The 22841-nt window shown below is 45.4% G+C and overlaps 1 protein-coding gene across 3 annotated transcripts; it reads left to right on the top strand.

Moving 5' to 3' along the window:
- Positions 1–4983: 4983 nt before the first annotated feature.
- On the top strand, positions 4984–21138 carry MINAR1 (membrane integral NOTCH2 associated receptor 1). 3 transcript variants are annotated; one of them, XM_054078140.1, is made up of 4 exons: positions 4984–5150; positions 11938–14281; positions 15782–16036; positions 20153–21138. In XM_054078140.1, the coding sequence occupies exons 2-4, from the start codon at positions 11984–11986 to the stop codon at positions 20348–20350; spliced, it is 2751 nt and encodes a 916-aa protein (XP_053934115.1). In that variant the 5' UTR covers positions 4984–5150; positions 11938–11983; the 3' UTR covers positions 20351–21138. The 3 variants fall into 3 exon arrangements, with proteins under 3 accessions (XP_053934115.1, XP_053934116.1, XP_053934117.1); XM_054078141.1 differs by lacking the exon at positions 15782–16036; XM_054078142.1 differs by lacking the exon at positions 20153–21138 and having other exon boundaries at positions 15742–15938.
- Positions 21139–22841: the final 1703 nt, after the last annotated feature.

Raw genomic sequence — 22841 nt, 5'->3', positions numbered from 1 at the left:
TTCTCAGATGGATTAGCCTGTGACCTTTTCAATCAATGTTGATTTTGTACATGGTCTTAAAAGTCCATTTTACAAGTGCTCAAACATGCAATATGGGTTTTTTTCCTCATAGGCATTTGTGCCAGCAAAAGCCAGTTGTTCTCACACCCACTGAAAAAAAATCAACATAGCAGAAAGCAAGTAATTTTAAAATTTAGACCAATATTCACAAAAATATTTCATCTTACCCATCCCACTCCACACTTACATTTCTCTTTGTTTTCAAATGTATTTGGGGAAAAAAAATCCCTTCAGCCTAGGACTGCTGTCAAGTGTACTGCTTTGAAGAATTTGGCGTATTCTTCAGTCAGCACATCTGGCTGGGTGGATGCTATTCAACAATCCGATCTTTTTTGGTTGTTCTTATATTTCAAGTGATCCTGTGCCAAAACCCGTTTAGCTGAACGAGAAGTTTGCCTATTATCAATCACTCACTGATAACCGCTGCCAACTCAAAGATGCATCTTTCCAGGCATAGCCTGTGTGCACGCTGGCTGCAGAAGCCAACTTAAGCAATATTGACACCCTACTGAGATTTCAGAGGAAGTGCAAATATGGAGTGCTTGATAAAAATAGCAAATCTGCAGGCTACATTTTGCTAAGTGCTATTTAACAATGCAGAAAGTTTGGTATTTATCTTTAACGTAGGAGAGCATCAAATGTTTCACCCCGACTGCAACAGAGAGGTAAAGAATGCAGCACCCTAAATTGTCTGGCCATTCCCTCTTTGGGGAGCACAGCAGGATCAAAGGCTCTTCTCTAACTGGAGTGTAACCACTTGTACTCCCGGCGTAGGGCTATGCTTTGGCTTTAGATTTTCTCTTAAAAGCAGACATGAAAGAGATTAAGGACTTGCTGCTGGCAAAGTAGCACATGTAAACCAGTCTCTGCACTATAAGCTATATTGGTGAAGGACTTATTTTTTTCTACATTTCAATATAATTTGACTGCTGGTAGCTGTTTAAGAAACGTGTGTGCTAAAAAGGGTGTTAGGTATGGTCATGTCCCATTTAAAATGAAATTTGTTGTCTTTTATCTCTCAAGTAAAAGAGATCAATCAGGAAATGATTCAGGGGTTCCCGAGAGCAGCAAACCCACCAAGTTGGTTGAAGGGTTTTGGTATGTTGAGCTCTTGTTTTTCTAATGGCACAAATACGCCCGGGGGTTGCAGTAAGGAAGGTGAACAAAAGGTTTGCTGCATAAACACTTCTTAGTGCTTAGAAATGAACCCTTGGGCCAGTCCCTCTGCTGTCAGTGGGACAAGGAGTTTGATTTAAGTGTCTTTGCAAGGTGGAGCACGCTACAGCTGTGTGGTGCTACAGCCACATCACATGAGATGAGGTAAAGCAAGAGCCTGGAGCCTAGGCTGGCTGCGGTGTGTGCTGGTCCATGGGATGTACCTTGCTCTAGAGGGGCTGCAACACAAGGAAAATTTTGCAAGAGTGCGAACAAGACTTGAGTAGAAAATACCTGCCTCCCCAGTGGGAGTTACCAACAAGGAGAGGGAGCCAGAAAGTTTCAGAGAAATAGCTAGCAAGGGTTGCAGTGATGAAAGTCAGATTTTCTTTCCTAGACCTCATCCTCAACATGAGCTTCTCCTTCAGCATCTATCAGCTTCAGGGTTTCCGGCCCTGTGGAGTTATTCTTCTGCGTGAACAAAAAGCGTCATTGCTGCTGTGAGAAAAGGCAAGACAGTGATAATGTGTTCATTTTTGGGTAGCCGGAATAATCATCAAGTATGAATGACACACATGCTCTGGCCGGGGCAAGCAAATTGGGTTGAAATATCTTCATATTAAGATTATGCTAATAGGGAAGAGACTGTGGCCCCTGTGAGATGGGCACTGTTTCTACAGCACTGTGATACCAGACAAGTTGGGTGTGCACAGTCTTGTACACCCCTGGCTCAAGGAGACATCTCTTGCATCGAGTGGGTCAACTGCTTAATTTAGAAGGAGTTGCTGAAGGGGAGGGCACGGAATATGGGAGGCCTGAGGGGAAGGTGGAGGCTCTGGGGGAGCCAGACAAGGTAAATGTGCCAGCAACTGAAGGAAAGAGGAGATGAAAGGGAAAAGGAGAGTGGAGAACAAAGCAGAGCTGTCAGGGAAAGGTGGGGAAGAGAAACAGAAGATGATAGTGCTAAAATTAGATGGGGAATGGGGACAGGCAGAGCTGATCTGGTGCTCTCCCCTAGGATGAAATTACTACTGAAGCTGCTATCAAACCTGGCCTGGGGAGGCAGTGAGAACGGGAGTCCTGATGGGAAAGTGAGGGAAGGGGGTAGTCACTGCAGACCTGCACCATCCTGAGCTGCTTGGATGGGTTTTCCCCGTTCCAAAGGCCGCCCTTCTCTCTTGAGCCTGGCACACACCACCCAGTGTCTTTTTGTAAAATCAACGTCCTATGTTTATGAATCTGCACTATGTTTTAACTGTTTCAAACCGATTTTTGCAGGTGTTTCCTAATTACACGCTACTAGTCACAGCCCACAAGAAGCTAATGAAGCCTTTGCCATCAATTAAATGTAATATCTGTGTGCTGAGGGGAAAGTGAAGAAAGCAAAGTGACCAAACTTTCCTCTGTCTGCAGCCTTGGCTTTGGAGCATGGCTGCACCCAGTTACCCTCCACTTGAGAGATTTGGGGCTACAGGAACGATGCTCTGCACAAATGAAACTCTATATAATGGGGGAGCAAAGGATGTGTATTGAAGAGCATCCCTTTCACTGAGAGTGTGAGCTTTTAAACCACTGCCAGTTCTCACCAGACATTTTACAGGAGGAAGTTCCATAGCACAGCTACAACTTAGGCCAGCCAGCGTACACCAGGACTGCGAGGCAAGGGAATGCTGGCTGATACGCAACCGTTTCAGCTGCACGGTCCTTCTTTCTCCCAGGAGTTCAGGTTTATGCAGCTGGGGACTCCCTGTCAATCAGGGGATTGTTGATCAGGCAACCTCTTTCATAATCAGGACATCCGTTATCAATATTATTATTATTATTTTTACTATGTTCCTTAATTTCTAGCTGGACCAGGTTTCACTATGGGAGCAAACTCTGAAAACCTATCAGAATGTGGGTGATACCAAAGGAGATCAGCTAGACCTGGACTAGTGGCAAGAAATGTTTCATAGAGTCATAGAATAGTTTGGGTAGGAAGGGACCTTAAAGACCATCTAGTTCCAACCTCTCTGCCGTGGGCAGGGACATCCCACTAAACCAGGCTGCCCAAGGCCCCATCCAGCTTATTCTTCTTATTCTGTGGTGTTTCTGTGATGTTCTTTCCTTCTTATTCAGCGGTGTTTGCAATTCTGATGTGTACAGAGAGCTTTTCTGCCCTGAGGTTCTGATACCTGAAGGTATGCCCTCATAGGAAGTGGTTTAGGGTGAAACCATCCAGTTATGAATTTGCAAGTAAATGCCTACTTAGAGCATAAAACAATTAGAAATAAAAGCATGGAAAATGGGGCCCAAGGACACTGTCTCTTTCAATGTTGTTAAGTAATGGTGAGAATAAATGTAGTATAAACACCTTTTTCTTCAGTTTTCAAAGATGTGTGTTTATCTTGTCCTCTTGTATTAGCTGCTATGTCCATTAAGTGTTTTTACAATGTTATATTTGTATACAATATTCTTCAGAGTCAGTGGAAGGACTTGCATGTCAGTGGATTTCAGAGAAAAACCCTCTCCAGACCTCTTGCTTCTTCCAGGAAAGCAGAGTGCTCTCTTCCCAAGGTTGTCAGTGTAAGTAAAGCGTATAGTTTTATGTCAGTTTGTTCATAGCAGTCTGATGCCATTCGCACACACAACCCTTTGAATTAGTTCATCTAGGAAAGAAAAGCTGATAGTCTGCTTCCCAAACAGTACTAATAATGAGATTAAAAGTCAAGCCTTTGACATCTTACTGCTTTATTCACCCAGCAACACCTCTATTAAAAACTCTCTGCAATATTTTCTGGGTGGCGTGGCAAGCTAACCATCAGCAAGGAAAGAAGCGATGCTCTGACCTAAGGTAAGCTCTTGCCTGCCCAGACTGGGGGTGAATGTGCCTCTGAGCCGCACGGGCAACGCAGCACACCCGGGGTGGGGACTGCCACGCTCAGCAGTGCATGCAGAGCCTTGTGCCAGCATCCCACATGCCCGGACCCCCATCCCTGCAAGGAACACGGGTCAGGAGGTAAGGTACCACTGACCTAAGGGGAGGTCAGTTATGGTGGGCAGCCGTGGGATGGGTGCTGGGATGCACTGGGAATCAGTGGCATTTGCACCCTGAAGGTGGCAGGGGTGGGTGCTGGGATGTGCTGGGAATCATTGACCTTTGCACCCCAAGTGTGTCAGGGATGGGTGCTGGGATACACTGGGCATCAATGGTGTTTGCAATCTGAGGGTGCCAGGGATGGATGCTGGGATGCCCTAGGCATTAACAGCCTTTGCACCCCGAGGGTGGCAGGGATGGGTGCTGGGATGCACTGGGCATCAGTGGTATTTGCACCCCGAGGGTGGCAGGGATGGGTGCTGGGATGCAATGCCCCCAGGTGGGAAGAGGCTCCCCCTCACACTGAGCACTCCCCTCCCCTGCCTGCTTTGCACCAGGCTGCGGGTGCGCTGTCACCGTCTGCCCCGGTTTAGGGGTGCACTGGGGGGGCTGCGGGGCTCGAGGCTGCGGGGACCCCCAGCGCCCCCCATGACCCAGCTGCCAGAGCGACGGGACTCGCACTAATAATACCAATAACAATTAAAAGGCCCCGAGGCTCTCCTCCCCGCCCCATCGCTGCGGGCCGGGCAGTGCCTGTGCCGCAGCGCCCGGCGCCGCTCGGGGCAGCCGCTCCCGCAGCTGCGGGCGGCGCAGGGAGGCTCAGCCTGGGCAGCCCCCTCCCTCCTTCCATCCCTCCCTCCCTCCATCCTTCCCTTCTTCCCTCCCTCCCTCCCTCCCTCCTCCCATGCCAACCTGCTGCCGCCTTTGTCAGCGCAGCCCGGCGCTATGGCATCCTTGTGGGGTTTCAGGCTCGGGCTCTTCCTCCTCCTCCTCCTCCTCGCTGGGAAGCGGCTGCTGCAGCGGCAGAGCCAGCCGTGACGGCTGCGCTCCCCGGGCAAGGGGCAGGCGGAGCCCCCAGGTGAGCCCCAGGTGCGGGGAGGAGGGTGGGGGTATGGCAGTGCAAGGGGGGCAGCCGGCAAAAAGGGGGGAGCTGGCAGAAAGGGGCACGAAGGAGAATCCCCCAGGGATGCTGTGAGAGCCAGCAGTGCCCCGGAGGGGGATTCAGCACCGGCTCCCCACACCCTGGGCTGGGGGCAGGTGAGGTCAGTGCAGCTAAGAGACCCCCTCACCCCCATCTCCTGAGGTCCCTGCAGGGCACCCCAGGGGTGCACCGCTTTGTTAGGCTCCTGGGAAAGGGGTGGCTAAAACCCAGAAAAAATAATCTTGAAACTCCATCTATGACTTTGGCAGCTCCACTTCAGCCTCGCACAGCTGGATCTGTCCGTGCGCAGCTGGAGGGGAGCAAGGGGGTGAGCCCCAGCCTTGACGCCACCACCCCAAACCACAAGCCAGGATGGGGAATGCCAGTGATGGGACCGTGGAAGCTGGACCCACCAGGTCAAGGAAGCAAATCTGTGCAGTGTCAGGTCCAGGGTGGGAGTGGGGTTGTTGTAGGTTTGCCATGCAAACATCCAGGTTGCCCACAGATGGAATAAATTGCTCCATATTTAGCCAGATTGGACCTTTTTGTGTTTATCTGTCAGTGTTTGCAAAAATGTTTGGGAAATACGCAACTTGGATATGCTCTAAGAACATATTGAGAGGACGGTATTAGTGTGTGTTTGTATGGACCAGTAGTTGGCAAAGAATAACCAAGAGCATATGGTGCAGTAATGATTCAAGTAATTAATTGCACAGTTTTAGAATGATTGTTTGCACTTTTCCAGACCATATAGATGCCTTAACCTGGATTGCATAACTGAACAATGCAAATAATCAGCTTAATGTTACTGTGCAAGAAAAATCAATGGCAAACCTTGTATGACTTGTGCGCTGACACGGCCATGAGGGTACAATGTCTTTATCCACAAGTTCCTCGTTAATTTTTGCACTGCGAGGCTTCAAAAACTGCTAATTTTGGGGGCGGGGTGGAGGGGGCTGAAGTGTCGTGCAGAGTGCTTTTACAGCAGATCCTGCCTTCCTTGAGGAGCTGGGTTTGTAAAGCGTGGTTTTTTTTTTTTTTTCCCAAGGCTTGTCTTATAAGATAAGAGGCAGAAAATAGCAACTTGTTCCAGTGCTGGTTGCTACTGAAACCCCTGGTGAACTGGGGATAAGCTTAGCAGTGGGATGCCTGGGAGAGTGCAAAGCGTGCAGCGTTCCTGTGCAGAACAGCAGCAAGCTGCTGGCGAAAGCGGGAGCACAAGCCCTGTGAGCTCCCAGGCAGCAGACATTCATTCCCTTCAGCTCTGAAGGAGTGAATAAAAATCACACCAACAAGGCAAGGAGCCAGCACACATCTCCTACCTGCCCTGGGGACTGATGCCCACTCTGCTCCCGCACAGCCGAGGGAACAGTCCGGAGGAGACTGCTTGTGTCGGGCTGTTTGGGAAGACTTTCTTTTTCAATGAATGGTAGAGAGAAGCATTGCCATTGCGTGGGCAGGGCTCCAAAGTGCGCTTTTTTAGTTTTCTTTTTAATGAGCAGCAGAAGGCAGAGAGAGAAGGAGGAATAAGGGGTGCACAGAAACAGGCATTGTTTTCCCGAGTGTCGGCTCCCGGTGTGTGCATGGCAGAAGCCAGACGGGGCTTGAGATGCTCAGCAATTTGTCAAAAATTTCTTAATGTTTTGACAGAAGAATGGATTTGTGAGTATGGGAGAAAACAAAAACTGAATACCATCTTGATGCGTTACATGGTTCATTCGAGGCGCGTGTTGCCTGCCTTGTTTTATAGTATCTGGCGCTGGGAAGACAGGCTGAAAGATTTATGAGCTCAAGTTAATAGTAAAACAGCATATTACTGGCTCTATATTAATGTTCTCCTGCACTGAAGTAGCTGGCTCTTTCTGAGGGAATTTATGCGAGGATCACTCGCTCTGTCTGTCGTCGCTGTAATGGTATGATAGGGTGGCCCGTTAGTCACCGTGGGGGGAAGCAAAACAAGGATGCTGTTTCCTTCTCGGAGACAAATCAAAGGGAAAGGGAAACAATGACTCCAGCAACTGCATCTGTGTAGTAGCTGCATCTGCTGTGGGTATTGGGAAACGGGAAGAGCAATGTCAGAGGCATAAAGAACAGGGGAGGAAAAGAAGGAGGAAATAACAGAGGAAGATAATGTGATCTGTCTGCCAGTGGGCAAGATTCAGGCTTGCGCAAGGCACCTTGCCACCCCATAGCTGCTCAGAGAAGTCTAGTGGTGGGACTTTGTCTTGAATCCCATGCTGGGATTTATCTGCCCCAATGTGTGCTTCCCTGAGCAGCTGCAGTGGGGCAGAGTTTGGGCTGACAGCACTATGGGGGAATGCAGCCAGGGCAACCGGAAAGCAGTGCTTATTTAATGAATTCCTGTGGATGGTGAGTTTATAGGGTAGTCAGGAGGTGAGGCGAACCCCCCACCACAGCCCTGATTTGGGAGGTGGTGAGGAGGGAAAGTGCATTCTGGATTTTCTGCAGGGAAGCAAGCTGCATGAAAGAGTACGCAGGTTCCCCTGGTCTGTAGGACCACAGGGGAGAGGTCTCATGGAGGCTTGATTCCCGAAGACACCAGAAAATAGAACAGTATGTTCCCTTTGTGCAGCAGAAAGCACCACTAGGGATGGAAGTTGCAATTGCAATGCTCTCGGTCTTCTCCTCCAGAGGCTGAGATATAGTGGGTTAATGGTAAGATGAGATCTCAGTTCATTGTTCTTGGTGCAGGGCAAGAAGACATTGATTTGTGGTAAGCCTGGAGCTCATCTGCGTGCAAGGAGAGTCAGACCCCGTCGATGAGCTGTGCAATATGATGCTGTACAAGTCCAGGCTGGGATATAATTGTGCTGTAAATAGAGCAGTGAATGTCAAATCTTAGGAAGCCAAGTTGAAATGACCCTCCCAGTGTTAATATAACAAAAATCATTAAAGATGAAATGTTAAGTGGCTCCTTTGGTCAGAGACTGTCTTGCTGAAGATAAATAAACTAGATCCTCTCCCTGTGTGTGGTTAGTTCAGTGTCTCTGGAGACCAAAGGCAGTTTGGGGGTGAGTTGGAGGGTGTGTGTGGGTGTTCGTAACAAAGGTAAAGCGTGAGGATGTTTGTGGAATTGAGGCCATCTGAGGAAGCCCTGTTCTGCTGCTCACGCTGTGGGTGCTTTCATTCACTTTGCTGCTTTTGACTGATTCCTGACCCTATACCCTCTAAAAAACCTTCCTGTGCTTATTTCAGAGCTTTGCATTTAAGTGCCGTGTCCAGGTCTATTTTGGTTCTACTTTGAGAGTTAATGAATGAACGTGGACATAACAGGTGAGAGAGTGCATGGCCAAATGCTTGGCACCTGGGATGTATTGGCTCCTCGGGTGACTTGCCAAGAGGCACCTGTCTTCACTGCAGGCTGTCAGGAGGCTTGACAAGAGACAGAGGAGCTTAATGTGCCACTAAAAACATTGGCATTGGGTATTTACATCCCTGACCCAGGAAACAAGATTTCAAGGCCCTTTTATGTTATCCTTATGGGGTAACACGTCCTATTCTTCACCGCGTGCATCTGTTGTGTGCTCCACTAGCAATGTTTTTGATGCTCTGACACAAGGGAGCACTCATTTCCATGCCCAGGCTGAAGCCCAAAGCTACCTTTTGCACCTGTGTGCTCACACCAGAAGGCTTTTTGTGAAAAGCTTGGGAGTGAAGAGGAAATAATTGTAACTCCTAGCTAGCTTGCTTTTCCTCAAGCCCTATATCTGATTTTGAAACCTGCCTTTTCAATTACTACATCCCATAGCTGAGCTTCGAGTGAGTTGGCTGAATTCCCACCTCAGTGGTCTCTGTTCTCTCCTTATCAACCTCAGCTTAAAGCCTCTGTCACCTCTCTGTCCCCCCACCGCCATCTCCCAGGCTTGGGTGTGGGAGCACAGGGTCCCAGGCTGAGTTTAACCAGGTCTAGCAGAGCTCTTCTGCTTGTGGTCTGCGCTTCGGTGCTGCTGCCTTACTGCTTGCGTGTGGATTGGAATCCCCAAACCAAGGCTCCTTGTCTGTGCTAAATAACAGCAATGTGAGATTTGGGGATATGCAGATCTTCCACTCAGCTTACTGAGCTTGTCAGCACTCAGGACATTTGAACATCAGGCTGCATCTAAGTTTTACGAGATTCATAGGGTTTAGAAACTTGAATTGATGTCAAAACCACTGATGGAAGAGGTACCGTAAAAATGGCTAGGTACAAAGCAAAAAATTTCAAAAAACTATACCTAGGATATCCTCACTGGGCTGCAAGAATAAAGACAGGAAAGCAGAGAAAAATAGGTTGACACTTTTAAGAAATATACTCTTGCAAACTGGCTACTTGTGTATTTTAGCAGGGGCGTGAGGGGGGCGAAAGCAGGGTGCTGGCAGGTCAGTGCAGACAGTGTGTAGAATGTATATCAGGCTGTGAAAACGCATATCCAGGTGAGGGTTTTGCGAGAAGCTGTGAAGTTACAAATGGAGGAGATAGTTTCTTTTGCTGGTATTCAGCAGAGAGGTGATGAAAAGACAGATTTCCACTCTTGCCCCAAATAGCAGATTTAAAACGTGCAGAAAATTGACTTGCAATGGCCTGGCAGCTGGGAAAGTCTCTGAGCCCCACGTGTGAACTTTACTCTGGCAGTCCTTGGTGGCTTTGGTGGCAGATAGAGCAGTTTGGACCTAGCATGAGAGTTTCATGTTCTAATGGTGACATGTTAGAGAAATACAAAGGCAGACCGTTAAAAAGGCTGTGCCACCCAGCACACACTGTTGATAAAGAGAAAGGGGATACAAGCACTCTCCTCTGGCTTTTGGCCTTACTTTCTGCAGTTGAGCACTGAGCAATATAACATTTTGGCTCTTTTGTCAGATAGCAAAAGAGTTGTGCCGCTATGCATAATACACGCGCTTTAAAAGCAAACATGCATGCAGCGGAGGTGTTGGAAAATCCCTGTAGCCATTGGTTTCTGAGAGTGGTGTTTACAATCACAGAAATACATTCACGTTGCTGCTGCTCAGCTTCTGATCATACCACAGCAGAAAGACGCTTCTTAAATAAACAGCCAAGTCTTTATGGAGACTTGTTTCATATTCGTATGGGCAACTTGGTGGTTTTCCTTTTTCTCTCTGGAAGATACTGCTGTGGCATTTGCTACTGAAAGCTGATTTATGTTGGCTTCTGACACTGATGGCGTTCTCCAGTGTGTAATGTTGGGGCAAGATGAAAGGCTACAAGAGGGGGAACAGGAGCCTTGTATTCCTGGAATAACGCTAGGGAGTCCTAAGGTTTTTGGCAGGTGACTTTTTTAATGGGTAATAAGAAACCTTGCAAGCCTTACTTTTGTGCTTTGCCATTTGGGTGGATATTCTGCACTTGATGCAGATGGAGAGACTAGTTCCAGGGGTCACCTGGGGGTGGGAGTGAATGGGAGAAGATACCATACCTTTTTGGGGAAAGAGAAAATATTTGTGTCATTCGTATCAGTGTGAATAACAAAGACAAAGTGACCAAACATAGGAACTGGCAGACTGCATCGTCCCGTGCTCTGTCTCTCCTAGCAGCCAACGGCAGAGACATTGACAAGGATATTCACAGTAGGCAGATGAAAAATAATCTGCCCCCCATCAACATCTTTTCCTAATCCATAATAGTCAGAGGTTGGTTTCAACTCTGCAAGTACAGGGGTTTATATCTTTCCCAAGATGTTTGCTAGTGTTAGCTGTGCTTGCTCGAGCTATTCTTGTTATCCATATAAATGTGCAGCCTTTGCTCTCCACCTCTGCCCTATCATTTCAGACTGGTGAATAGAACTGCACTCCCTGAGTTTCTCTGGGAACACATCACTGAAGAGGATGTTCTCTGTCCTTGATATTTCTCAGTCTTCAAATCCACGCTGATTGGCAGCCAGCCCTCTAGCATCTGCTGGATTGGTTTCAAGATTCAGTGGTTCAAGATTTCAGATTCAAGATTTTTTTTTTTTTTTTTTTGCTTGCTTAACTCTTTCTGCTCTTCTCTAAATTTTGCACTTTACAGCTGAAATGGGGATCACAGAGATTTTTTGCATGAGACCAGGCAGCTTTTCTGTTCCTGAATGATTAACTTAGGAAAAGGTATTTCTGGAGAAAGCGTCATTGTATCCAGAGGAGGTAATTCAGAGTAGAGGAGAAAATAACATTTTTAACTAAGCAAGATGGTAATTATGTGCTCAGATAATTTCTAAAATCACATCAGAAGTCTATTCTCAGCAAATCTTCCTGAAGAGCCATTTGCAGTCAGATATGAAAACAGCTGGGGTTGTCATGGTGTGGTAGATCATCTCTGGTTAGGTTAGGGCTAGAATTATTGCCAAACAATTTGATGCGTCTGTACTTTCAACCTCTCACAAGTCAGTAAGAAATTCTGTGAAAGCCCTGTAGCAAGCAGGCTGGGATTACGTGTCTGCCATTGGTTCAGCCCCTTCAGAGCTTCTGATCTTTATTCACTTGCCCACTTTAGTAGACGTTGACATAAATGAGCCTCCTTGGATGAAATCCTAGTTCCATTTAAGTGTTGATTTCATGGATGCTGGGATTACAGCCTGGAGTTTGGGAAGAGGAGGTTGGGTTAGACAAGCAAGGTCTCAACTGCATGGCTAAGGAGTGAGGTCCCACCAGTGGCTGAATTACAACGTCCTGAATATTATCTGTGAGTCACTTAACAATCTTTTTTGTTTGCTATTGTGTGTTGCTGTAGAAGTGGAGTGCAGTTTCCAGACTAAAGAACAAAATACACTTAAGCCATGGAGTCCAACCAGGAATCCTCGCTCTTCCTGGTGAAGATCTTGGAGGAGCTGGACACAAAGCAGAATACTGTTTCTTACCAGGACCTCTGCAAGTCCCTGTGTGCGAGGTTTGATTTATCCCAGCTGGCCAAGCTCCGAAGCGTGTTGTTTTACACTGCTTGCCTGGATCCTAATTTCCCAGCAACTTTGTTCAAAGACAAAATGAGATGCACTGTAAACAATCAGCAATCAAAGAAAATCATGGTTGCAGCAGATATAGTAACAATATTCAACCTCATACAAATGAACGGGGGAGTGGCCAAGGAGAAACTTCCAGTTGCAAGGCAGAAAGTGAAGAAGAAAGAGTCCTTCGAGTCCTGTAGATCTGACACAGAAATCTGCAATATGGCAGACTGCGTGCCCAACTGTGACCTGAATGACCAGGAGTTCCATCAGGGCTTTCCAGTCAGAAGGTCTTCAAAATGCAGAAAGATGGACTGCAAAGACTGTCAACAGTTTGTCCCCTCATCAGAACCCAACTTTTTACTGGGTGTTAATAAGGAGATGAAGGGCCGGGCTGCCTCTCTGGACAGGCTGCAGGCGCTAGCATCCTACTCCATTGCCACATCCCCACCATGCGAGATGCAGAGTACCTACTTCCCCATGAACATTGAAAATGAATCTATTTCAGACCAGGACTCCTTGCCTATAAGTGCAGGCATAAAAGAAACTTTCATTTCAAATGATGAGCCATTTGTGATGCAGTCGTGTGTCCAGAAAAGAAATATATTCAAAGAAGATTTTCATAATCTGATTACAATATCTCCCAACTTAATACCATCCAACAAAAGCCCCGAAGACGGACACAGAGAGCCTCAGAACAGGAAAGAAAGCTCTAAGCAGGCTTTCTTCAACCACAGCTTTGAAATGCCATACAGCAGTCAGTACTTGAATCCAGTTTATTCTCCTATACCAGACAAAAGACGAGCGAAGCATGAAAGTTTAGATGATCTTCAAGCTTCAACATATTTTGGCCCAACTACTATTCTTGGACCCCAGGACACCAAAAAGTGGGCTGGAAAACCAACAAAGCAAACTGCCTGGCCAGCTAAAAGCTGGAGTTTAAATACTGAGGAGGTACCTGACTTTGAACGATCATTTTTTAATAGGAAACAGTCTGAAGAGAAGCCGCGATACCAGAGTTCGAACAACCCCTCTCCAAACTTTCCTTCAGCTGACAGGCGTCAGTCCTACCTGAACAAGAAGGATCAGCAACCAATTATGCAGGCAAACTACGCTGTGAAACCAAACGGGCATAAAACCAAGGAAATGCCTTCCATTCTAGATGTGGAGAAACATGAGCCAGTCAAAAAGTTTAAGGATAAAAGCATTAACTGTACTTCTGTTCAGATCTTAAGCCTTGACAGGACCACAAGTGTTGGAACTCAAACAGAACAGCAAGTTCTGGACCACAAGAAATGCAAGGATTTGTGTGCAGCGGGCCAAGCCAAGTATGGAGAGCGGCATTCTCTTAAGCAGTCGGATGATGACTCTGAAATTGTGAGCGATGACATCAGTGATATTTTCCGGTTTTTGGATGACATGAGTATCAGTGGGTCAACGGGAGTGATGCAGTCCTCCTGCTACAACAGCACTGGTTCCTTGTCTCAGGTACATAAATCAGACTGTGAGAGCTCACCTGAGCACAATCTGACTAAAATCTCCAATGGGAGTGCCTGTAACAAATTGGATAAAGTGGTCCGAGCAGATATCAGTAACACAGATGATGAACTAAAAACGAGTGTCTGCAAATTAGTTTTGAGGATTGGTGAAATAGAGAAGAAACTGGAATCTCTCTCAGGTGTTCGAGAAGAAATCTCCCAAGTACTGGGAAAATTAAGCAAGTTGGATCAAAAAATTCAACAGCCAGAGAAGGTCAGTGTACAAATAGATCTCAATTCTTTGACAAGCGAAGCTGCGTCAGATGAGAGTAACTCCCCGCAGATATTTCAGTGCCACAGTACTCCTCATGGCGGTAAACTGGATAATAATCCAGAATGGTGCTGTTCAGATGCCAGTGGAAGTAATAGCGAGAGTCTTCGAGTAAAAGCCTTAAAAAAAAGTTTATTTACTAGGAGGTCATCAAGATCATTAACAGAGGAAAACAGTGCAACTGAATCCAAAATAGCAAGTATTTCAAACTCTCCCCGAGACTGGAGAGCTATTAGTTACACCAACCAAGTTGGCATTACAGAAGAGGAGATGAAAGAGAGAGATGGAGGAGAAAATAAGGAATGGCACAGGAAATCTAAAGAGGTAATTTCAACTTTAACTCGCATAATAAGCACTTAAAAATAATCTAGTTATGAATGTCTTCTATAGTCATCACAAGCCTCAGGGTATGACAATACTTTGCCCTGCCATATTATGCCTGTCTTTATTGTTATCATAATTGAGTGATTTTGTACCTATATCTTCTTGCTTGGCAGCTGCAATATGATCAAATTGTTCCTTAAAAACACTTTGCTCTTTCGAAAAGGGAGGGGGAGTGATGTGGGTGAGATTTTTGGAAGATGAGGGTTCTTCATCATCAGTGGCGATATAATGAGGCCGGGTAATTAACTTGGTGAATAGGGCGTAAGGAAAATTGAAACTCTCTAGTGGTTGTTTTAGAAGGGATGTTTCAAAATTGCATTGTGATGGCTTTTATCAGAGAAATATGTGCATATTTTAAAGTGAACAAAATTGATTCATAGATTCAAATCCCTCGAGAAAAGAATTCTTGGTCGTGTACCATGAAACACAAACTGTAGTTATATTCTTTATGCCCGACTTTCATGGTCATTTACATGAGTCTTAAACCTCCTGTTGAGGAAATGCAACATAGCTGTGGTCTGTTTCGATTGATCAGAAAAGCTTTGCCCACCCTTCCCAAAAGCTGCCCACTGCTGTCTTCGCAGATTGCAGAGCTGTTGTGGCTGTCCCCGTGCTGGGCTCTGGTTGCTGCTTATTTGGAACTGCATGGTGTGGATGATTGTTTCTGTTTCATAGGCAGTGGGGAGTGTCGGGAGTCCTTCAGCTCCCTTCTCAGTCAGGACCATGTGATGGGCATTTCATGCCTCCTTACAATGGGCGGTGAGGGCAGAGAAAAGTTGAGAAAGGAGAGGAAGAGGTTTGATGGAAATGAAGCACAGTTGGATGAGCAAGAAACCATAACCCATGGGTTATTAGCAGGTTGTAGGAGAGGAAGGTTACCCTTAGTAAGCCCAAAACCTGGCTTTTATGTACGTTGATCTTCCCAGGATGTAATACTGACTTTAAAAGTCCCATCCTCACTCCTGGAGTAGACTGCGTCTGACACAGGATTGGTACCATGGATGGTGCAGTGTCATGGGGTTGCTAGCCAGGGGCTTCCAACAAGACGTCTTTGTGTTGAGATTTTGGAATGGATATCTGGAAGGTTGCATGGGGCTTTTTGCTTTTCCAGATTAGCTGGGCTCTTCTGCATGTCAGGGCCATTTTCAGAGTAGTTTTATGACTATAAATAGTACAAACCCTAAATTTCCTCTGCTACATCACCTTTGTGTTCCTGTTATAAGGAAAGTGGAGATGTGTCTGTAAAATACCTCTTTGATCTTGTTGTGAGGGTGGGCAAATGGATTAAGGCCATCCAAAACCTTTGTCGTAGCCGGTACTTTTCTTATCATGGCTTAAGCAATGTCATACGGTGTGTTTGAAAGGAATATCTCTGTCCTTTGTGTTTAACTCCCTCATAGTCCTGTTTCTTCTCTCAAATTCTTTTGAACCCTATTGCAGGCAGACAGGCAGTATGAAATCCCACAGCCACATAGACTCTCTAAACAACCAAAAGATGCTTTCTTGATTGAACAAGTCTTTAGTCCTCATCCCTACCCTGCATCACTCAAGTCACACATGAAAAGCAACCCGCTTTACACAGACATGAGGTTGACAGAGCTGGCTGAAGTGAAACGTGCCCAGCCGTCATGGACCATAGAGGAATACACGAGGAATTCAGGGGATAAAGGCAAGATTGCAGCGTTGGATCTACAAGTGAGTCCCATTCGTTTAATTTGAATGGCTTGATTGCAAATGAATGTTGGCAGAATATGTATTTAAGAAGGGATTTGAAGGCTCAGGAAGGAGCTATGCAGTATTGAGCTTCTAATCTTGCTGATCCCTATCCATCCTGGCCAGAGACAAAGAAAAATGCGGATCTTTGATTGCTGAATGGTGATCCTTGACAGGTTGTTGCTCCTAGCTTGTTCTGCAATGGAGAGATGTCTGCTAAGCCATCATGGTGTTGGTAGTTCTGAAGAAGAATTTAGGGGTAAAGAAGTGCAGAGATAAACTGCTCTCTAACTGCAGGAAGGCTGAATGGTGCAGAAGCAGGCATTGCTGCTTTTTCTACTATCCTCGTTCCGTCTGAATTGTTCACAGAGAATCTAAATGTTAGGGCTTTTTCTATTTTGCAAGAAACTTGAGACATAAAATATGTGTAGAAAAATGTTCAATGCCACGACTGTTTTGATCCACATCGCTACTGCAGCTTTAAAATCACTGTTGGAAAACAGAGTCATACGAAGATCAGCTAATGGTTGTTTGCATTTTAGCTCAGCCTGGATGTATGCAGGCTCTTCTGCAACAAGCAGAGCAGAGCAAGTTACTAGGAAACAAATCCAAATTCTGGATTTAAATTATCCAAACCACGGTGTATTTGAAATCACAATCCTGATATATAATGTGCTGCCCAGACCCGGGACTGATTGCCACATTGTGTACCCTGTCTGGCCTGATAAACATGAGGCATCTTCTAGGAAAGAGAATATCTGAGCACAGATATAAAGAGGAAGCATGAAGAATGCCATCCAGAATGTGTAAAGACCAAAAAAGTGTTGCTGTATTTGGTCACGAAACACAAAATGCATCACATAATGAAATTCACACTGATGCACAGATCACTGTGTCATTTATATGTATTTATACAGCGGCATGCAGAGACAGTGGGAGGAATGGTGCTGACCTCAGGCATTTTGGACTCCTTACGTGCATGCCCCAGAGCAGAGCAAGCTGCTTCAGCAGCTACAGGCTTGGCAGCAGTTGGGGTACACTGACCTACAGCTTGCGGCTTATCAGCACCACACTTATACAGTTCTGTGATCAGCAGTCTGTGTGGTGCAGCTGTACACAAGCAGGGAGTCTGCTTGTCTCCAAACCTGTCTGCCAGGGAAGGTGGCATTCAAGAGCCTTAGACTTGCAGCTCCATGTCAGCTCGATAGTTCAGTGCTGGGGGACCTAACCCAGCTCCAGACCTATCAGACTGAGCCCTAGGAGGGCATCAGGATAACAGGAAGAGCATTGCCATACCTCAGGACCCTATATTAGCTGGTTTTGAATTAAAACCATCACGGGTTGTGCTGTAGTGTGACTACCACGAGTGTTTGTGCAGCACTTTGGGTACAACAAATTCACCTCCTGGCTCAGCTCATGCAAACTTCCCTGTACTCATCAGCCCCTGTTCCTTCCTGTGGCTAAAGTGCACTCACGGAGAAACCAAATAGCACAGGCACCAGGCTGCATCTTGCCTCAGCTGCCTGCTGCTTTTTGGGTCTTAGAAGCATTAAAAGACTTACTAAATTCCTAACCCTGGCATTGCAGACTATATGCTAGAGTTGAAAGCAGTTCCTCTGCAGCAGGCAGTCACAAAGCATCCTTTACCTGCTGTGTGGAGGCAACCAGGGAGGTGATATTTGGGAGCAAAGCTCCCCTGGGAGAAGCGTTCTCCATCTGCTCCTCATAGGGCAGTTTCATTCCCTGTAAGCAGCTCTGTGTGACTGTGAGCAAACGAGAGAAATCGGCTTATTGCCATCATTTATCTTTAGGATAAAGGTGATAAAACTTTACTGGTTTGATTCTCTCCCGTCAAAAGGACTGCCAGAATTGCATCTACTCTGCAAAGCCCATGTCTAGACTTCATAATAGAGCTTACTGACAAACTTAAAAAATAGACACAGACTGATGAGTGGGTTTTTTCCCCCAGTGATTACGTTTATTAGAACTGAAAGTAAATACATTATGCTTTAATGAACATTCCTTTGTCTGGCAATGAAATGGGAAAGGAAGCTGATTAACAGTAATGGGCCTTTTTAATAATGCATCTTCCTTCTGCAGTAGTTTAGAAGGTCAATACCAAGACAGAGAGGTCCAAAACTGTCGTTTCCTTGAAACATAGCATGATTATCTTTGACATTTTTCTGCCTTTGTTTGTTTAAAATTTCTCCTGGCACTTGACAAGCCTGCTGGGTTTTCCTTTCAAAAGGAAAGTGCAAAACTAGTCAGGCCAAAGTTTGTCCCAGGTGTGGGGTCTGTGTGAGATCTCATCGCTTTGCTCTGTGTATGATGATCCACTGGGATGAAATGTTGTCAGGCAGTTTTCTGATGCCTTCGGAGATGAGGTTGCTGTTTTTATTCAGAAGGTTGGAACAGGTCATTCAGAGCCCGAATGGTACAATCTCAGCCACAGCTAATGGTCTCTGTTTCAGCATACCAGCACTATTGTAGAGTTTGCCATTAAATGATCATAAAACCATTGCTCAATTTTAATTGTTTATTTCTAGGGTAGCTATAAAATCACTCCTTGTAGTTGTTCTGTACATAAAGCAAACACTGCTTTTGGGCAAAGCGAGTTTTCTACCAACAGCTCATTGCCACAAAATCTGAATTAACCAATTAAAGGCTTACCCAAATCCTACTCAAGTCAGCTGGAGTTTCTTCATGCAGAGTCCAATGAGCATTGTATCAGGTCTGTTATGAACCCAGAAAGTGTTAGGGTATTCTCACTGGAACATTTCTATGTGGAATCTTTTTCATTTTTTAAAAAAATGGCCTTTTAGATCCCCAGACACAGGAGACAGCTTCGAGGAAAAGCTGTCATTTTTCAAAATGTTCTTTCTGTTTTATTACTTTCTGCTGTTAAGTGCAATATAATGCCTAGTGTTTGGGTTTCCCCCATTTTCCCTAGCAGAAAGGATGAATGGAAGAAAACAAGCAAGAGGGGAATGCAATACTTGTACAGCTCACAAATTTTTGGGAAGAAAAAAACTCTAAAAGATAAAAAAAAAGGAGAGAAATTAGCCATTCAGGTGGAAACACCGATTATTTTCCCTAGGTTGCCTTTCATTTTGTGACCAATTCAGATTCCCTTCACTTTTTTTTCTCTTTTCTTCTAATTCTTAGTCACCTATGGGGAATGGGGTGCCCAAGTCTGCCATTTTTAGTGTACTCTTAAAATCACCTCCAACCCAGAGAGACTCCGACTTTGGCAATGAGCAGAGTCTTGCCTCCTGTAGAACTATAGATGCTGCCGTTGGGGTTAAATGGTCTCATCTCTGGAGGTGATGCTGCTGGTGTAATGTATGATACTATGCCAGGTGTCCAGTTCCCCACCTCGTCCTGCCGCTAAAACTGAGACAGCATCATGCGTTGAGGTGACTCGGAAGATGGAGCTGGCAAGGCAAGGTGGAAGCGGAGGATCGCTCTATCCTGGGTCATTTTATGGAAATCTACTCGCAGCCTCCTCCGTGGGGCGTTCAGCACCCACTGTCTGTGGTTGTGTATTTTCAGGAGTTGCGGGTCCAGAGGGGATCTGCAAATAGCTCATCTAGAGGGACTGGGTGCTGGATGGAACTGGGCAATCGCATCCTGCAAGCGAGTTATGGTAGTGAATTTAGGGTTAGCTTTATGAAATGTAGTGCGTGAGAAATATATCTTAAGAACCCTTCCCATCAGCTGGGCTTTAATAATTTAAAAAGCGGTAACAGACCGGTAGTTCCTGACATCTCTACTGTCTAGCAGATTAAAGAGATTTTATTTAAACGCCACCCAAGATGACGAAGTTTCTGGCAAGTCAGAGGTACGTGAGGGATTTTGCAGCAAAATCATACTGTTGCAGGAGTTTATTTTTTGCAGTGCTTTGTTGCCACTTTCATCAGCCTTATGGAACTGGGACCAGGAGTTGAAGGGATGTGAGAGGTGACAGTAACCCACTTTATCCTGACAGCAGACCTAGACGCAGTCGGCAGGCTTTCAGGCACATCTGCTTTGTTTATTTAATTAATTAATTAATGAGAGATTCCAGACAATTAACAACTGTTTCCTTTTAATTTTTAGACTCAAGAATCTTTAAACCCAAACAACTTAGAATACTGGATGGAAGACATTTATACTCCGGGCTATGATTCCTTACTAAAACGCAAAGAAGCCGAGTTCAGAAGAGCAAAGGTTTGCAAGATAGCTGCCCTGATAGCAGCAGCAGCTTGTACGGTTATTCTGGTCATTGTAGTTCCCATTTGTACGATGAAATCCTGAACCTGCGGACAGACCCGTGACTCCCACTCGTGTGTATCTCAGCTGGCTCATGCTGTGTTTCAAATGTCTGATAGCAAAACTGTAAAGAATTTGCTAAGAATGTTCTGAAGATATCCTGATGGAGAATGCTATAAACATAGGCAAAACACAAAACGACAAGAGAAACATTTTTTTGAGAAGTGTTATTTTAAAGAGCAAACTGTGTGGCGGAGTTAATGGGAACTCAGTTCAATTTTTATGCATTTTTAAAAGTGCAATATTTTTTTCCCTAAAGAAATGATATAATGTTTTACAGAATCAGAGACTGATGAGAATCTAGGCAAAAGAGGGAGGTATGGAGACATGGAGGTGGCACTGTATAGAAGGGAATGTTCTATATGCATTACATCAGGGAGCTAAGAAAGTCTTAAAGCTCCCGACAATGTAGAAAACACTGAATGTATTGTATTTATTTTATAGTATTTATGTATTTCATGATTTCGTTTGAGTGAAAGCAGACTGTGTAGCCATGAACAGAGTTCATTCCTATGTTCAGATTAAAAAGGGCTCTTTGTATTTGGTCTTGCCCTAAGACCCACTCTATCATCACTGAGTACTTAGATAAGTGCAATGTGCTGCAGACCAAAAAGATTATGTTCTAAAGCAATCACAAGAGGTTTTAGTTGCTTCTGTTCAATAACATTTGCATAGAGCTGGCAAACTCGCCTTGCCAAAAGGGTATTCTTTACCTCCACAGACAGTGAAATTGTCTCAATTTCACTCCTGCCAGCAAGCAAAGCTGGAAAAATCAAAGCAACGCTCTGTTAAAGTTCTTGGAAATGTAATCTGAACCGTTATATTTTTTTTTAACAAAGTCTTTGTGCCTTTTGTTTAGACTGTAGATTAAATAGGACTGTTTAATTTTGCTATTTTAAGCCCATAACATAAATCACAGTATAATGGATACTAATGGAGGTTCTTTTCCCGCAAGCCTTCTATACAGTTCAGAGTGCTCCTCAAACAGCAGGGCTGGTGGTTACTGAGCACTTACATTAAGGGCACAGTTTTTCAGCACTAGTGGAAACTTGCTGTTATTGCAATGCATTCCACATGGGGAGATCTTTTGCTTCCCTCTTGCTAATGTACTTAAGAATGATGGTTGACTCTACCGGACAGCAAGCAGTCTGTATCCCGTGGGAAATGTCCATTTGATGCTTTTTCCCAAATGCAAATAGCAGGTTCAAAGGATCTCAAGCTATGACAGAAATTACCTGTCATGGCTAGTGAAAACAAATAACGAGACAGTATTATTCTTCTGTCAAGTATAGATAAAAAAGAAGTAAAAACAAAAAGAGCATTTTCAGGAAATAATGTGATTCTTCTAGTGCATGCTCTTTGTTTACAGTAATTTGGTTTCTTCAGAAGCAGCCTGCCTACATGATGACACAGCAGCTAGGAAAGCATCGGGTGCTTGTTTCTCCAGCGTTCTGGGATGTGCCACACTCTCTGTTTGTTTCTGGCTGGTTTAAAAAAAGTAGTGACGAAAGGGTGTGTGGGAGGCAAAGGCTTTGTTGTGAGTTCAGAAGTATGTCAGTTCTTTCCTGCAGCTGGAGAGCTGTTTATGCGCTGCTCTGTGTTATTTAGGGATAGGTGATCCCTGGGACCATTGATCTGTGAGAGAAACAAGTGTAAGCACAGGGTCGGGTGCCCCATCAGCAAATACAGAACAAGGATAAGCCCCTAGATCAAAATCTGCACCTGCCTGGCCTGAACCCTGACCCAAATTGTGTAGCTTTGGCCCGTTCGTGATACCAAGATTATTTCTCTTTCCTCCCAGATGCTACAGGATGGAGTCACAGCAGGGAGGGAGCAATTCACACTGTCTATTTTAGGCTGCCTTCAGTTATGGTATGATTCAGAGCACCTGAGTTAGGTGCTCAGGATCTGTATGTAGTAAATATAGATAGGTAAAGAAACCTCTGGGGACGATTCAGAGCCGCCAGCAGGATGTCTAATATTAGACATGTGAATATACACCAGAGAGCATTGCTCTGCAGTTTACCTTACGCACAATTTAGGTTGATTGTATATGTAAAAAAAAAATAAATCTATTCCTGGTTCCAGGTTCTATGACTGAAAGCCCTTTTACGGCTCATCTTGGCTCAGCAACAGTGAGAATGAGGTGCTGTCAGAAGGAGCAGTGTGGCCCTGTGGTGGCACAGTGTTGGTCCCTATCTGCCTGCACCATTGGTTATGTGTCCTCGGAGGGGCAGGATGAGGGTGGGACAGACCCCAGGCAGACCCCTCCTGCCTCCACCACCTTCTGCTCTGCTAACATCAATGGTCTGGCTGTGCTGCCCCCCAGCCTCAAATCAGCAGCATTTCCTCCGTTGCATTTCAGTAATCTGATTTTAGGAAATATCTGAGTAATCTAAGTGGAGATGCGAGAAGGAAGCAGGAGATCTTATTGATTACAGGGGCAAGTTGGGGCTGTGCTTGTACGGATGCATTA

The sequence above is a fragment of the Cuculus canorus genome, chromosome 12 (genome assembly GCF_017976375.1).
Source record: "Cuculus canorus isolate bCucCan1 chromosome 12, bCucCan1.pri, whole genome shotgun sequence".
In the NCBI taxonomy this organism is placed as follows: Eukaryota; Metazoa; Chordata; class Aves; order Cuculiformes; family Cuculidae; genus Cuculus; species Cuculus canorus.
This window is presented reverse-complemented; position numbering and strand designations above follow the sequence as displayed.

Bases quoted from the DNA above. Each gene is read 5' to 3' on its own strand.
- MINAR1 (XM_054078140.1), top strand. From the start codon at position 11,984: ATGGAGTCCAACCAGGAATCCTCGCTCTTCCTGGTGAAGATCTTGGAG. The intron at 14,282-15,781 runs GTAATTTCAACT...ACCCTATTGCAG, and splicing joins GGCACAGGAAATCTAAAGAG to GCAGACAGGCAGTATGAAAT. The intron at 16,037-20,152 runs GTGAGTCCCATT...TTTAATTTTTAG, and splicing joins TTGCAGCGTTGGATCTACAA to ACTCAAGAATCTTTAAACCC.